The sequence below is a fragment of the Colius striatus genome, chromosome Z (assembly GCF_028858725.1).
Source record: "Colius striatus isolate bColStr4 chromosome Z, bColStr4.1.hap1, whole genome shotgun sequence".
NCBI lineage: Eukaryota > Metazoa > Chordata > Aves > Coliiformes > Coliidae > Colius > Colius striatus.
Window position 1 is genome coordinate 687,957 of NC_084790.1, and position 14,153 is coordinate 702,109.

Below are 14,153 nucleotides of genomic sequence, written 5' to 3' on the forward strand. Positions count from 1 at the left end.
GCAGCAGAGGCACCACTGTCAGAGGCACCTCAAACAGTCATTTTAGAAGCACCAGCTGAGCAAATCTCTGCTTTTTTATGTGGGACATTTGAGATCCTTTACTATAGCTGTGGTCTTGCCGTGGGTGTGATTGTCATCGTGAATGCAAATAGAGCAACTCTAATGTTAGTAATAAAAAACAAAACTCAACTGTAAAAAGGCTGCCATCAAATTCTGTTGCTTTTTCTGCCCTTGGAAACGTTCCCACATCTTCATTAGCTTTGCAGAATAGTGCTTTGTTCAAGACAAAAAGCCCAGGCAGGCAGCACGTGCAGCGTGCAGAGATGATGGGTCTTGTCAACAGAATTTAGCGCACTGTCTCCTGTCATTTTATCAGAGCTCTCCAGCTGCATATGGTAATCACCTCACTAAATCTGCACTGCCTCGTGCAGAGGAAGCCAGAGCTGTCCTTGCCTTGCAGCCCAGCACCTCCTTGGACAAAATCCCTCGGAGCCCAGGAGGTGGCTGTGGCTGGAGAGTGGCAGCGCTGGCCCCGGCGCCCGCCCCAGCTCTTCTGCTGCAGCCTCGTGGCACGGACCAGTGGCCCCAGGGTGCCAGGCAGCCCCTGAGTGCCAGGCAGCCCCTGAGTGCCAGGCAGCCCCTGAGTGCCCATTCACCAGCAGCGTGCCCTTGGCTGCGGGCACAGGGCTTTGCAGAGGCTGCTGTGGGCAGAGCTGTGGCAGCTGCAGTCACCATGGCAACGTTTCCCCAGCCCCGCAGGGAAGAGCAGAAAAAGACAGCCATGGCTGGCTTGTCGTCATTTAATGGTTCACCTTCCCTTTGCCTCCGTGCCCACGAGCCCTTGAAGCCCGCTGTGCTGGGAGGCAGGAGCCACAAAGGGAAGCTTTTGCTCTGACAGAGGAGGCGTTTTCATGTCAGATCCTGGTGGGGCAGCAGCAATCTGATGAGGGCTTCACTTCAGTGACCCAAAGACAAGGTGATGCAGCGTGTTTGCCATCCAGAGGGAATGTGTGTGTGTGTGAAGCTGGGAGTGTCAGTGGAAACAGGTGTACAATTACACATGGGTTTGTACCCTGAGCTCAGGCTTTGATCTTGAGAAGCCTTGGCAGGGAGAAGCTGGGAAGGGGAATGCTGTGAAAGGAGATGCTGCAGCTCATTCCAAAGGAGCAGGGTGAAGGGCCAAGCATGGGATGTCTGCGCTGTGGTGACACTGCTGCTCACCAGCGTGGCCATGCTGATCCCTTAGCACTGATCCGACTGCCTCTTCCCCCTGTTACTAACGTGGCTTCTGTGCTTCCAGTGAGTGTACTCAGGCACCTCAAGCTCAAAAATCATCTCAGAAAAAACCCAGAATAAAATAAAACCAAACACACCCAAAGCATCTCCCACCAAAAGAGACAAAAAGGTTGTTTTCTGTGAGTTCAGCTCCACAACCAGCTCACCATCCTTCAGATGAGCATCCGTGCTGGAGACAAGGGCTGTCAGGAGCGTGCCCGTGGAGGAGAGCACATCTGTGGTTTGTGATCCCACCCTGTCAGTAGCAGGCCCTGTGGGGCACCTGACACTTGAGTGTTTCACGTTCTGTCTGTGTGCTGTGATGGTTTGGGAGTGCTTTCTGTGCTCATTGCTGTGTATCACAGGTCGTGCAGAGCAGCTTCTGCAGCCCTTGTCACTGATGCTGCTTTGTGTTCATGGGAGGGAATTCTTTTTCTTTGTGCCTGAGCTGCTTGTTTTTGTAAAGCTCCTGATCTGCTGCACCTCAAGGTGTCTTGAAGCCTTATTTAACCTGTAAAAATACTGCCATTCTGGTGTAAATTAAGGTACAAGGAAGCACAAATTCCATCCATCAACCTGAACTTGGTCATTTAACTGAAGGTAAAGATACCAGGGTGAGGTGAGGTGTGCCTGTAATGAGGCAGAGATGCACAGAGGAGTTTTATGCACAGCTGCTGTCCCAGCAGGACACAGCAGTATAAATCTCAGTCCCTTTGAAGGGCTTTGCTGCTCCTGCATGGGGCTTTGTAGTGAGCTGTGCACATTGATTATGGAGCTGTGTGTGTGAAACATACAGTGATTGAGCTGAAACATTGCTGGAGTATTATTGTTTTTACCATGATTGGAAAGGCAGGTTTCTGTGCTGTTTGGGCCCTTTAGACAAAGTGATGTTTGCTTTGTATGGCTCCCCTTAATATTCTCCCAGTCCCTTCAGACATTTGGACCTGGGATGACCCAAGGTTTTTATTCAGTAACACCCAGTGGATTTCTCTTCCCTGAACATGTGCCACCACCCTTTAGGTTCCACAGTCACCTTTGGTGAGCTCAGCAAACCACAGCATGCAGAGATCTTGCTTGGTTTGGCTCCTTGCATGTGCCAGCTTCCCCTGGTAGCCATGTGTTCCTGTACCAACAGGCTTATAGCCACTGCTGCCCTGGCCATTTGTGTGTTGGTTCCTGGACGTGCTGTTAGTGCAATCTCACTGGTCTCGGATGGGACCTTCCTCTCCTTCCTAGCTCATGGAACATTGGTTTATTAAGCAGAGATGTAGAATGAACATTGTTCAGCTGACTCATGTGAAGAGAAACCAGGGTTTATGAAGCGCAGCAGCTTTCCTCCCTCCCTGTTTGCAGGCTCTGTAGCACAGTCTGTTAGAGTGGGGAGGCTTTGATTTAAAGCCACTCGCCTCAAACCTTCTGCAGGATCAGCACCTACTTGAACTGGTTGAACATAACCCCTCCTGTCTGAGACCCTTTAGAGCTGTGTGAGAGGGCTCACACATGCCTGTGTGAGTTTCTAGCGAGGGTGGGTTTTATTCCTTGCAGTTTGGATGCCTGGAGGGCAGCTTGTGCTAGGGCAGCATGAAATATTGATGAGGGAAGGTTGCGAGCAGTGCGAGGGAGGCTGGGTGGGAGGAGGCGCTGCCTTGCAGCGAGCTCCAAGGAGCTTGCCAGGCTTTGGGTAGTTGCAGAACCACCCAGAAATACAAGGCTGGGGTTTAATTTAGATGAGCCTGGCTTGTTGCTGAGTTCTGGGCTCTTGTGTGCCTGCTGGTATGTTTAGACAGCGCACTGTGTGGGCTCTCTTCTCCACACACAGACTGCAGCATCTAGGTCAAATCTAGATTATCCCTTTTGCCATGGAGGAGCTGCAGGCAAGGATCTCGGCAGCCTGGGCCCACCCTGTCTGCTCTGCTGCTATTCCCTGCACTCTGCAGGGCCCATCTTATTATTTCCCTTTCCTTCTTCCCATGTGTTGGCCTTGCTTTGGTGGGGGATGCTGAGCCTGGCAGCAGCTGCAGGCTGCACTGCCCACACTGGAGTACAGCGCTTCCATTCCGCTGGGGTGATGGACTTCATTTGTGTTACATTAACCTTAGAAACTTTGCTCCCTGGGGATTTTAGTCTGATTGATCTGTCTCTGGAGACATTCCAAACCCACCTGGATGAGTTCCTGTGTGGCCCTGCTCTGGCAGGGGAGCTACCCTGCCTCGTCTCCTTGGGCACTCTCCTGTGTGGAGGACAATAGCGTGTCCTGCACGGTGGCTCTGGCTCTGCTTGGTCACTAAGCACTGCACTGACTGGTGACAAAATCCATTGCTGTGGACTCTGCTCTTGAGCGTGTCACTTTGAAAACTGTCATCACAGAAGCTTCTCTGCTTCTGGCGTCCTGTGGGTCTGGCCTGTGCTGCACACACCCTACAGTGACAACAGTCAGATTTCTTGTGACTGCTGCGCTGCCAGAACTCTCCAACCTTCATCACGTCCTCCACTCCTTCCCTGTGCCCTGCACACATCTCCCTTCCCTCATCCCCCTGGAATCCTGCCACATCCTTCTGGTATGCTCTACCTGTTTGGCTCAGCTGCAGTCTTGTGTGGCTGTGCCTGGCCAGGAGCTTCATGTGTGCTGGGTGGGATTTGGAGATCAAAGAAGGCAGATGGCTCTTGAGCTCATTCTGAAGCCTTTCCAGCAATGTCACTCCAATTTGGGGTTTGCTCTACCCTGCTGCTGATTTTTCCTGAAAGATAGATGGACTTGCCTCCCTGAGTCTTCTGTTCCTCTGTCAGATCTGGTTGGGGCTGGCCAGAGATTCAGAAGATATCAGGCTAATCTCAGGAGGTCAGATGGGGACAGGGTTATCTGTAGTCTGGTTTCTATGGGAAGCCAGCTTAACCACAAGTGAAAGGCACAGAAAGGTGGCAAAGGAAGCATCACTGAGTCCTTGCCTGTGGGAGGAATGAGACAGGGCAGTGCCATGTCAGGCTTGTTCACCGCTCCCGTGCGAGCGCTGCTGAACGCGAGCGCTGGAACCAGCCGCCTGCTGGGCTGGAGCTGTGATTCAAGCTGAAAGCTGCTCCCTGCTTGTCAGCTTTTGGAAAGGTGATGCATGGGAGCTGCTGCACCCTTTCTGAACTCTACATGAAAATGCCTTGGACATTAGCTGGGGTACAGAGAGCCAGAAGCAAGCAATAGTGTCCTGGAGGCTCAGATCTCCTTTGTGTTGGGTTTGTTGTCTCCTGTATTTGGCTGTGGCTCTGCCATTGGCCTCCAGCACATAACAGAAGTAGCTTTTGCAATGTGAGAGTCTGTTAAATGCCATCATAAGCATAGCTCTGGAAATCTGCTTTTTACTGTGCTTAGTTCTTGAGTTCTGGACTGGAGGTGAGGGGAAGGATTGCAGAGGTCCACTGAGAGGTCAGGCTGTCCCACTGCTCAGGCCTGAGAAAGGTGTGTGTTGGTAGCAAACACTCCAGCCTCCTGCCTACTCTGTGGATGGTTCAGGCCCGTTGCTCCCAGCTACACCAAGTGGCTTTGACAGCCTCCTCTGGTTTGTAGGTTGATCCTGGAAGCCCATCAGGTGGTCAGCTTGCCACGGCAGCTCAGCACTGCTACAGGCTGCTGTAGGCAGAAATGAGCTCTGTGACTGGAGAGAGAGACACCGAGCCAGAAAAGCAGTTCATTTAAATACTCCTACCCCGTTCCCTGCGAGAGGTTTGTTCTCTTTGGCTCTGGCCTCACTTCTGGGAGGTGCTGCTGCTGTGGCTGGTAGGAAGGTCCTTGTTGGAGTGAGGTTACCCAGTTATGACAACTTGTTTGAGGACATACCTTTCATTACTAGTTCACTGCTTGTGTGTAGCCAGGGGACATGGCTCAGCTGGATAATTGGATTTGGGAGGCCAGTGTTTGTAGCAGTTGTGACACTCCTTGCTGTGAAGCCAATCTCTGCAGCCGTGCAGCTGATACAACATGGGGGCAATCTGTTACAGCTCCTTTGTTCCACAGATGTCTGGCTGGTGTGGAAAATAACCACAGCAAGAGACTTTCCTCAAGAGCTTGTCTCCTTCAAGCACAAGGAAGCAAATTCAAGACCTCGTTTTGTATCTGAAAACAATTCAAAGTGGTCTTGGGGAAAGCTGACAGGGGTGAAGCTCAACAGTGCAGCAGCTTAACAAATGTACCATGCAGGGCCTTTTCTTGAGAGGCTTTGTAACGTCCAGGAGGCTGCTTGGCTGTGACTCTGACCCCTTTGTTCCTCGTTTCTGTTCTTACTAAATGAAAAAATGAGAAGTTGGCAGCAGGTTTTCACCCAGTTCATCTTGTTTACTGTCCACACATTCCTTGCAGGTACATTTGGTGACACTTGGGACTGTGTTTGAATGTCTCAAGCGATCCAGGTCTTCTGCAGTTTTCTCTGGAAAAGGGCACAGTTCACTTCAGTGCTCCTCAGATGCTTAATTACAGCTGCTGTGTCTGTCAAATGCAGCCAGTGTCTGGATCTGATATGCCCTCAGACATGGAAATGGAAGCTTGAAATCAGCCTTACACACTTTGGGTGAAATCCAGGCCCTGTGCAAGTCACTTCTAGCTTGTGGCTTTGGACATGGCGAGGGATGGATTGGCTCAGCCTTACCTCAGATGTGTGAGCAGCACTGTTGTAGGGTCTTGAGTCTGTTGTGGCGTGCTAGAACACAAATGTGCTTTAGGGTGCATCAGACACACCAGTGAAGTGCTGGGTGCTTAAAAAGCTCCCTGGGCAGTGCCAGAGCTGTGCAGATCCTGCCTGTGGTGAATGGCAGATATATCACCTAAGATCAGTGAGGCCAGAGGAGAAGGAGCAGGGCTTGCTCTGACAAAGGTTGAAAGAGAGTCCTCTGCTTTTGAGGGGTTTGAGACCCAAAATCTCCTCTGTGAATTTTGGCTGTGTGGGGAAGAGCAGCCCCTCCAATCTGCTGCACTGGCTACATACAGTCTATCAGCATTATCAGTAAAGCTGGCAGGAGAACCTCTGACATCAGCTTCATACAGCAAATGTCACGTTGGCAATGGAATGGGGTGAGGAAGGAGGCTCCGTGTGCAGCGGTGCTGCTAGGGGATGGCCGAGAGGGAAATCCGCTCTCCAGCGGGACACAGAAGGAGGAAGGAAGGAAACCCACTCTGCTGTTCTTGCTCACCCTGTTTCTGCCCTGGCTCTTAGGTGTGGAGGGGCACCCTGGCTCGCCTTCGCTACAAGAGGACGAGGGCTGCGCTGACCATCCTGAGGCACTACCGCCGCGCCAAGGTCCGCGCCTACCTGCAGGAGCTGGCCCGGCGCTTCCAGCCCGTGCGGCTCACGAAGGACTACGGCAAGCACGTGCAGTGGCCCGCTCCTCCCAAGGTGCTGCACCGCTTCCAGGAGGCACTCCAGGCCATTTACCACAGGTACAAAGGAAAGCCCCTGTCTCTTCAGTCCATGGCTACTGCTGCTTCCATAGGAAGTGGCTGCGGCACGTTGCCTGCGAGGCGTGGCTGAGGATGGCCGTGGCTTTGGGTGCCCTGACCACACAAATGATTGCCCTGGGTCAAACATTTAGTCAGGATGGATGTTGTATTTCCTTCCTTGGCCTCTTGCTGGCTGGGTTTAAAAGAAAAGAGCAGCTGCTGTTAGATGAGGGAGAAGAGAAAAGGAATCTTCTCAACGTCCTCGAGGTTAGAGTAAGGCAGTATTGTGCAGCAGAGTGAGCAGGGCTCCCCCTCACCTCCGTTCTCTGTGCAGAAGAGGGATTTTATACCTTTGTATGACCTCCTAATATCTAAAAGCTGTTTGTCTCTGGGAAGTTGTAGGCAAGGTAATTACAATTCCAAAGTGGAAGTGACTTTGAAAGCAGCTGAATGAGGGAACTGTTGGCTGGATGGATGCTCTTGAGATCCCCAGCCCAGCCATCTGCTTGAAGGGGAATTACCACCAGCACTACATTAAGGCAACCTTTTTTTTTCCCCTTTATCTCCAGCTGTCTGTTGAAAGCCATTCACAGCCTATCTGGGTGGAGAGTCCTTCCCAAAGAAGGTCAATTATTATAACTACACACTTTCAGTTGCTGAAAGACTTTTCATAGCGTTAATCCTGGAGACATGGTGTTGCTGCTGAAGGCTGGAGTGTGACATGGAGCAATGAATGGGCTTCTCTGCCCTCTTTCCTGTTCCCACTGGTTAGCTTTCAATTGTAGGGCCAAATTCAGCTGTTAAAGGAGAATGATCTTGTAGATGAGCAAAAAATGGGCTTGCAAAAACTTTACTGCAAACAGATGTGCCAGGAGTTGAATTCTGGGTGTGGGATGGGGAGTGTGCCAGCCAAATCTGTTAGGAGTCACTTTAAAGTGCTAACTGATGCTTCCAGCTTCGTGAATGCAGTGGGAAGACTTCTTTTTCCTCTGATGTTTACAGTCAAGAGGTGTCCTCGTGCTGCTCTGGCAGAAGCAGTCCTGGAGCTGCTTGGTGCAGGCTGTGGAACTGACCCGGGTGTTTTGTGGCAGGTGGAGAGCGGGTGAGCTCATCCGGAGCGTCCCACCAGAAGTCCTACCTCAGCTGAGGGCCAAGGTTGCTGCCATGGAAGTGCTGAAGGGTCACAGAGCTGATATTGGCCTGCAAAGAGCGTGGGAGGGGAATTACATCGCACTGGTGAGTAGCAGTGAAGGGACTGATGCTGGGGCTTAGGCTGCCGAAAGGGAAATTCGCTAAGGTGACTTGGTTTCTTGGGAGGGAGAAGTGCTTCAACATTTCCTCTGTAAATGGGTTTGTATAGTTTCAGAGGCTCTCACTGCCACTGCACTAGGTTTGTCTGAATACTGAGCCTAGCTTGAGCATCACAAGCAGCATTACAAGATGAGTAATGCCATCAACTGGCTCTTCAAAGGGCCAAGAGGCCGATGTAAAGCTGCAATCCCAGATGTAATGGGATGTTAAGAAACAGAGTACAATGAAAAGGAACAAAGACATTCTCTCTAGGCAAGTTGCATTGCTTCCTTTCACTCTGACCTTCCTTTGAGCGTTTTGCTTTGTGAAGGGTTTGGGTGTTTTCTGAAAGCACATCCAGCTCATGCCGGGCTGCTCTGGGAGGAGGCACAGCCGCAGCCCGCTCGGGCCACCCTGACGTCATGCAAGTGCTTTCTGTGGTAAGCAACAAGAGTTATGTGCCTGTCTTTGCTCTTTCAGAAACCAGATAACCCCCAGACCACGGGCTCCTTCATCCCTGTTGCCAACGAGCTGAAACGGAAGGACAAGTACATGAAGGTTCTGTTCTCGTGCCACGTGCGCAAGGTAAGCGGCAGGCGCGGGGCTGGGGACACCTCCTGCAGCCCAGCTGGACCCTGGGAAGCCAGGAGCAGCGAGGACATGGTCCTGGACATGCTTCAGCAGGCAGCAGTTCAGAGCAGTCCTGTTTCAAGGAACACTGCCAGCAGGTCTTTGGTGCATACCCACCTCTGAACCTATTGCACCGTCACATCAGAGGCATCCCCAGATCCGCTGCCTTGACTGTGGAACTGCTTTGGCTCTGGCTGTGTCCACAGTGAATGGGGGTTGTTCCACTGGCTGGAAAGCTTAAAAAACTAATGAACAAAAATGTGCTTGCATGGTCTCTTATGAGTGGTTGATAATGATGGAAATGATGCTGGTTATAAACGTCTGTCAGGAAAAGAGATGATGGGTTTAACAAAGACACAACCGGTTTGAATGGCAGGCTGGGGCTGCTGCTGTGTCAGTGGGTTTAAGAAGCTGTGTGTTTGTCTCCTTTCTCAAAATGTGCTGTTGCAGTTGGTCCCTGCTTGCCAGAAGTGGAGCCTGTGCATGATGATTGTTTGTGATCCTGCAAACATTACAGTTAACAGTAACAACACAATTCATTTTGCAGCATAAAATCTCACTTCCCAACAACCTCCTTTGCTAGTGGCAGTCAGTTGGATTCTTTATTCCACAGGGAGTTGTGTACAGAGAGACAGAAATCTCTTCTTGCATCCAAACAAATGTTTCAGTGCAGTATTCTGTTGCTTTTCATGTGCTCTCTTTAAGAGAATATTGGTTTGTCATTCCACCTCTAATTCATTTAATGAACTAGTTCCCAATTGTCGCTGTTTCTAGCTAAACTGGAATAATTATCAAGATCCAACATTCAGGTCTCAAAGATGTGATTGCAGGAACTGTTGTTCTGAATGGGAATAGAATGGCAGAGAGGGGAATCACTCACATGTGTGTGCATTACATATATATATATACACACCCCTGTGGGAGTTACATTTTGCTCACTGTTACACAACTTTTGAGCTTTAAAGTCCTTGTATTTCTCTCACTTGCTCCTGATTCAGCTCTGAGGGACAATCTCCTGTGCAGATGCCTGGAGCACCCTCCCTGGGCAGCCTGGGCCAGGGCTCCCTCCCCTCAGCACCAAAGGAGCTTCTGCTCCTGTGCCAGGGGCACTGCCTGTGTGCCAGCCTGTGCCTGTTACCCCTTGGCCTGGCACTGGCCACCACACAACAAACACTGACCCCAGCCTCTTGACACCCACCATTTAGGGATTTGTAAAGTGCTGCTGAGGTGCCCCTGAGCTCAGCTTTCTCTTCTCTAGGCTGAACAGCCCCAGTTCCCTCAGCTTTTCCTCCTCACACACATGTCCCAGCCGCTCAGCATCTTGGTGGCCCCACACTGGCCCCTCTCCAGCAGTTCCCTGTCTCTCCTGAGCTGGGCAGCCCAGACCTGGATATGAATTTGTATAAGACTGCAGTAGTTCTACAAGCATGTTTTAAATTCCCCTTCTGTTTTGTGGGTGCTCACTGACCAATGAATTCAGCTGAAGTGGAAGTCCAGCAGCTTATCTGCCCTGAGAAGCAAATTCTCCCTCTCTAGCACTCAGGTCCTTTCAGCACTTTGCTTCAGGTTCTCCAGTGCCCCAACGGCATCTTTATGTAAACAATGCATGCTGTGTGTTTAGAAGCAAACTGTCACATTGGGATGCATGCACAGAAGAGATTCAGACAAATGCCACTATCCTTCTGGTTTTGTAGGAGTAGAGACAGGCCTTATGTTCTCAGATACTGCTCATACCCTCCTGCAGAACAGTCCTTCCTAGCATTGTGTTCTCTGCACCTTCTGGCATTTTCTATTTATATCTTTGTTGATTCCAGTGTGAATCAGTCTTAATTCAGCTTCTTGACTAGCTTAGGGGGGAAATGAAGGTCTAGGCTGTAGCAGAAAAACCTCCAAATGAGCTTGCCTTGACCCAGGAGGAGAAACTCCTTTGGTGTGAGGTGAGGGAGCCCTGGCCCAGGCTGCAGAGCTGTGTTCTGCATGTGCTGGCAGTGCTGGGTGGGACTCAACCCTTGCTTCTTTGCTGCAGAGCTGTGTTCTGCATGTGCTGGCAGTGCTGGGTGGGACTCAACCTTTGCTTCTTTCCAGGTCAACCGCTTTAACAAGGTGGAAGACAGAGCCATCTTCATTACTGACCGACACCTGTATAAGATGGACCCTGTGAAGCAGTACAAGGTGATGAAGACCATCCCCCTCTACAATGTAAGTGCAAGGCCTGGGGAATCTCATCTCTCAGTCATGGGCAGTGCATCTGCTGGAAAAGGCCTCAGTTTCTCATTTCTAATGCAGTTAATGTTTGTTAACAGTTACAGTGCAGTTACCCACAACACTCGTGTGTCATGGCAGCTCTTCATTGCAGGGCATCAAATAGAAGCTAACCCCCAAACTGCTTATCACACTCTCTTCTGCTCCTTCTGGTTTGGTTTTGATTTGCTCTCTGCTGCAAGATGCCAGCCCCAGAAGGGGGTGAGTGTCTCCCAGCAGCTCATGCCACCGTTGCCGTGTCTCTGGGGCTTTGTTTGATCCTTTGTGTGGTGGTTGAAATATTCCTTTTTCATATCTGTGCACTTGGAATGTAAATCTTATCAAAGCTACATTTGGAATGACAGTGAGGTATCTGCCCTTCAGGGCAGCAGAGTTTAGCTGCCAGGGACAAAGCAGCAGATTATCACTGGTAGAAAGGGGGATGGGGAAAAAACCCTCATTTTAGCTCTTGAGCATCCTGGTCTGTGGATTTAACTGCTTGTTTATTATCCTCAGCCTGAGGTAACACTGCTGTGGTTATCTGCAACCTACAGAACCTGGCTGGGTTGCTTGGAAATGGCATACACAAATTTACTGGGACCTTTGTATTTGGAGAAATAATAAATCTGACAGCCCCACGTTGGTAAAAGAGCAGAGATGAGATTGGGGTGACAGCAAAGTCTCATCTGCAAACATGGAGTGAATGAGCAGCTCAGCCTGCATCCCTGCTGTCAGTTTGAGAGGTCCTCTGCTCCTTGCTGGGCACTGACCACCCACCACAGAGCCCGTGGAGTCACGTGCTTGAGCCCCAACAGGAGGATTCTCTGCAGCAGTGTCGCTGCTCTTTGCAAAGAGGCTGCTGCCAGAGGGGTGGCAGCTGCAGATTGTTTTCCTCAGGTGATGTTCTGTTCTACTGACATGATTTCTTAATTGTGCAAACTGAGGCTGTCAGCAGATCGTGCTGCTGCATGGCTGGCTGCTGCTCCTGCACATCCACACAACTCCCAGTGTCCTTCCTGCACAGGGGGGTTTGGCAAGGTGAACTCCAGTGGACAAGGTGACTTTTGTCCATCACAGGCTCTCACTGTTAGTCTTCTACTCTCTTACCCTGCACAAAACAGCCATTCCCTTACTGCATTGGCCATTACAGGTAGATGTGTGTTTAGCACAGCTTTAGAGAAGTGCTTTAGCTGCCTGATGGCTTTCAAAGTGGAGCTGGTAAATTTATGTCCCAGCACGAGACCAGCTCACTGGTGGCATTTTCCTCTGAAATCCTTCATGCCTTAAAAGTGAAAGGAAGTGAACAAGTTGGATGTGGTTTTAGGTTGCCTATGGAATATCTGTTACTTACAAAGATCAGTAAATCTTGTTTCCTCACACAACACAGGGACCAGAATAGAGCATCCACTTGTGCAGGATGCTGCAGCACAGGCTGGCTGCTGGCTGGGGCTTGGCATCTCCTCTGGCAGTGCAGCAGTTAACAGTCTGGCTATACAGCTCTCTTGTTCTCACAGTACTGACATTTCCCTAGCTGTAAATCAGCTTTATTTGTACATCTGCAATTGTTCCCTTTGGCAACCTACCACAAAGCTTCTGGACTGAAGAGATGGGTCGAAAAGACCCTTCCCTGACTCACACGGGTGCCAGAACAGTATTCCAGAGTGGGAATTTGATGGAAGCTCTCTTTGGGAAATGCTGCAGTGGCAAATTGCAGCTCTCTTGGCCACAACCTCTCCTTCTCCTGCCTCTCCTGCACTGTGGTCCTGGGGAAGCTGCAGAGTGGGTTGGCCTCGTGTGCATGTGTACTGAGCCTGTGGAGTGGCTCTGAGCCCTGTCTGTGCTGCAGGACGAGGGGAGAGGAGAGACTCAGGAGATGCATTTCATTCATAAACACTACCTGGTTTTCTTTTGCCAAGGTTTAAGTTGAACTCTGGCAGATGCCTGATGCTGTAATACAGTTGTTTGTTCTTTTTTGTAGTTACATCTTATAGTTTGTTACTTAATGATTTGAATCTCTGTTGTCTTTCACCTCTGCCTTGCACACTCCCCCTTGTTTGCTCCATCCCTCCTGGTGTGGAAACCCTTTCATGGGGTACAGGGAGGTGGTGCAAGCAGCCACTTACTGCTTCAGAGGTCCCTCCCCTTTTGGGGAAAGAACAATTGTTTGAACTGCTACAAGGATTTTTGGGAAGCAGATGGATAATGATTGCAGCAGCCCTAATGTAGCTGGGTGTATCAGATCTGTGCTGCTGGAGGGCTGTGTGCTCGCTGGGGGAGACAGATTGCCCTTGTGACACAGGGAGGTGAAGGCAGCTGAGAGCCCTGCCTGCCCTGCTGCTGGCTGTCAGCATTCCCACAGCACCCTGGCAGCACAGCAGCATCCTCAGGGATGGGGTTTCCATGGAAATCTCGCTGGAGACAGTCAGCTGATGTCTCCTACTGCTGGAAACTTGGCTTTGGCTGAAAAAAAAATGGCACATCCAGCTCCCCATCTCCTTTAACTGTTGACATGTAAAGGGCTTAAGGGCAGCCCATAGCACTGCCTGCTGGGGGCCCAGGCTCTGCAGGCTCTTCTCTTGGGTCCTGTCTCAGGAACCTGGGGGTTTGTGCAAATGATGACAAAGCAATAACTTCCCTTTTGGCTGGTTTGAGATGCTGCTTGGGGGGATTTTCTGTGTGCAAACATTCTGGCAATCGCCTCAGAAACACCAGCCCACAGTTCTCTCTTTGTTCCTACCTGGGGAGAAAATGGACAAGGAATTCAAAGGCAGCAGAAAGGATGCTAGAGGTGCCTTTGCCAGCACAGCAGTGAATGAAATGAAGGCTGTCTGTGGCTGCTGGGAACGTTTCCCTGCTCTTGAAGCAGAGCTGCTGCCAGTGTCTTTACATCCTGAGATAAGCACCTTCCCTGAAAGGAATCCTTTTGTGTTCTGTGTATTCATTCAGATAGTCTTATGGGGAGGGCTGACATGGGGCAATTTTGAAGGGCTCTTGGACTTCTGACACGGTTCTGTTGAATGATTAAGGTCTAAATAGGCTTTTTAAACCCAGAGATTTCGACTTGTTCAGCTTTCACACTCGGTGCACGTGTAGAGCCTTGATGGCACCGGTCCCTGTGGTGCTGTTGTGCTCAGGATGTTAGTTAAGCATGCAAATTAATTTGAAGGGACACTATAAACCCAGGCAGCTGTTAGTGTCTGTGCATGAAGTATTTCATAACCTCAGAACAGCATGAACAGCACAGAACAAGCTCCACCTGTGCTGGCTGTATGCAACTGGTAGCAGGAGCTCTCTGCTC

The 14,153-nt window shown here is 50.5% G+C and overlaps 1 protein-coding gene across 2 annotated transcripts in view; it reads left to right on the top strand.

The window, feature by feature from the left end:
• Positions 1–14,153, top strand: part of LOC133628698 (unconventional myosin-Id) — a 109,747-nt gene that overhangs the window by 68,190 nt on the left and 27,404 nt on the right. For both annotated transcript variants that reach the window (XM_062017170.1, XM_062017171.1), the window contains 4 exons: positions 6,471–6,694; positions 7,786–7,930; positions 8,465–8,569; positions 10,700–10,813. In XM_062017170.1, coding sequence (XP_061873154.1) covers positions 6,471–6,694; positions 7,786–7,930; positions 8,465–8,569; positions 10,700–10,813 — 588 coding nt within the window. The remainder of the gene's footprint in view (positions 1–6,470; positions 6,695–7,785; positions 7,931–8,464; positions 8,570–10,699; positions 10,814–14,153) is intronic.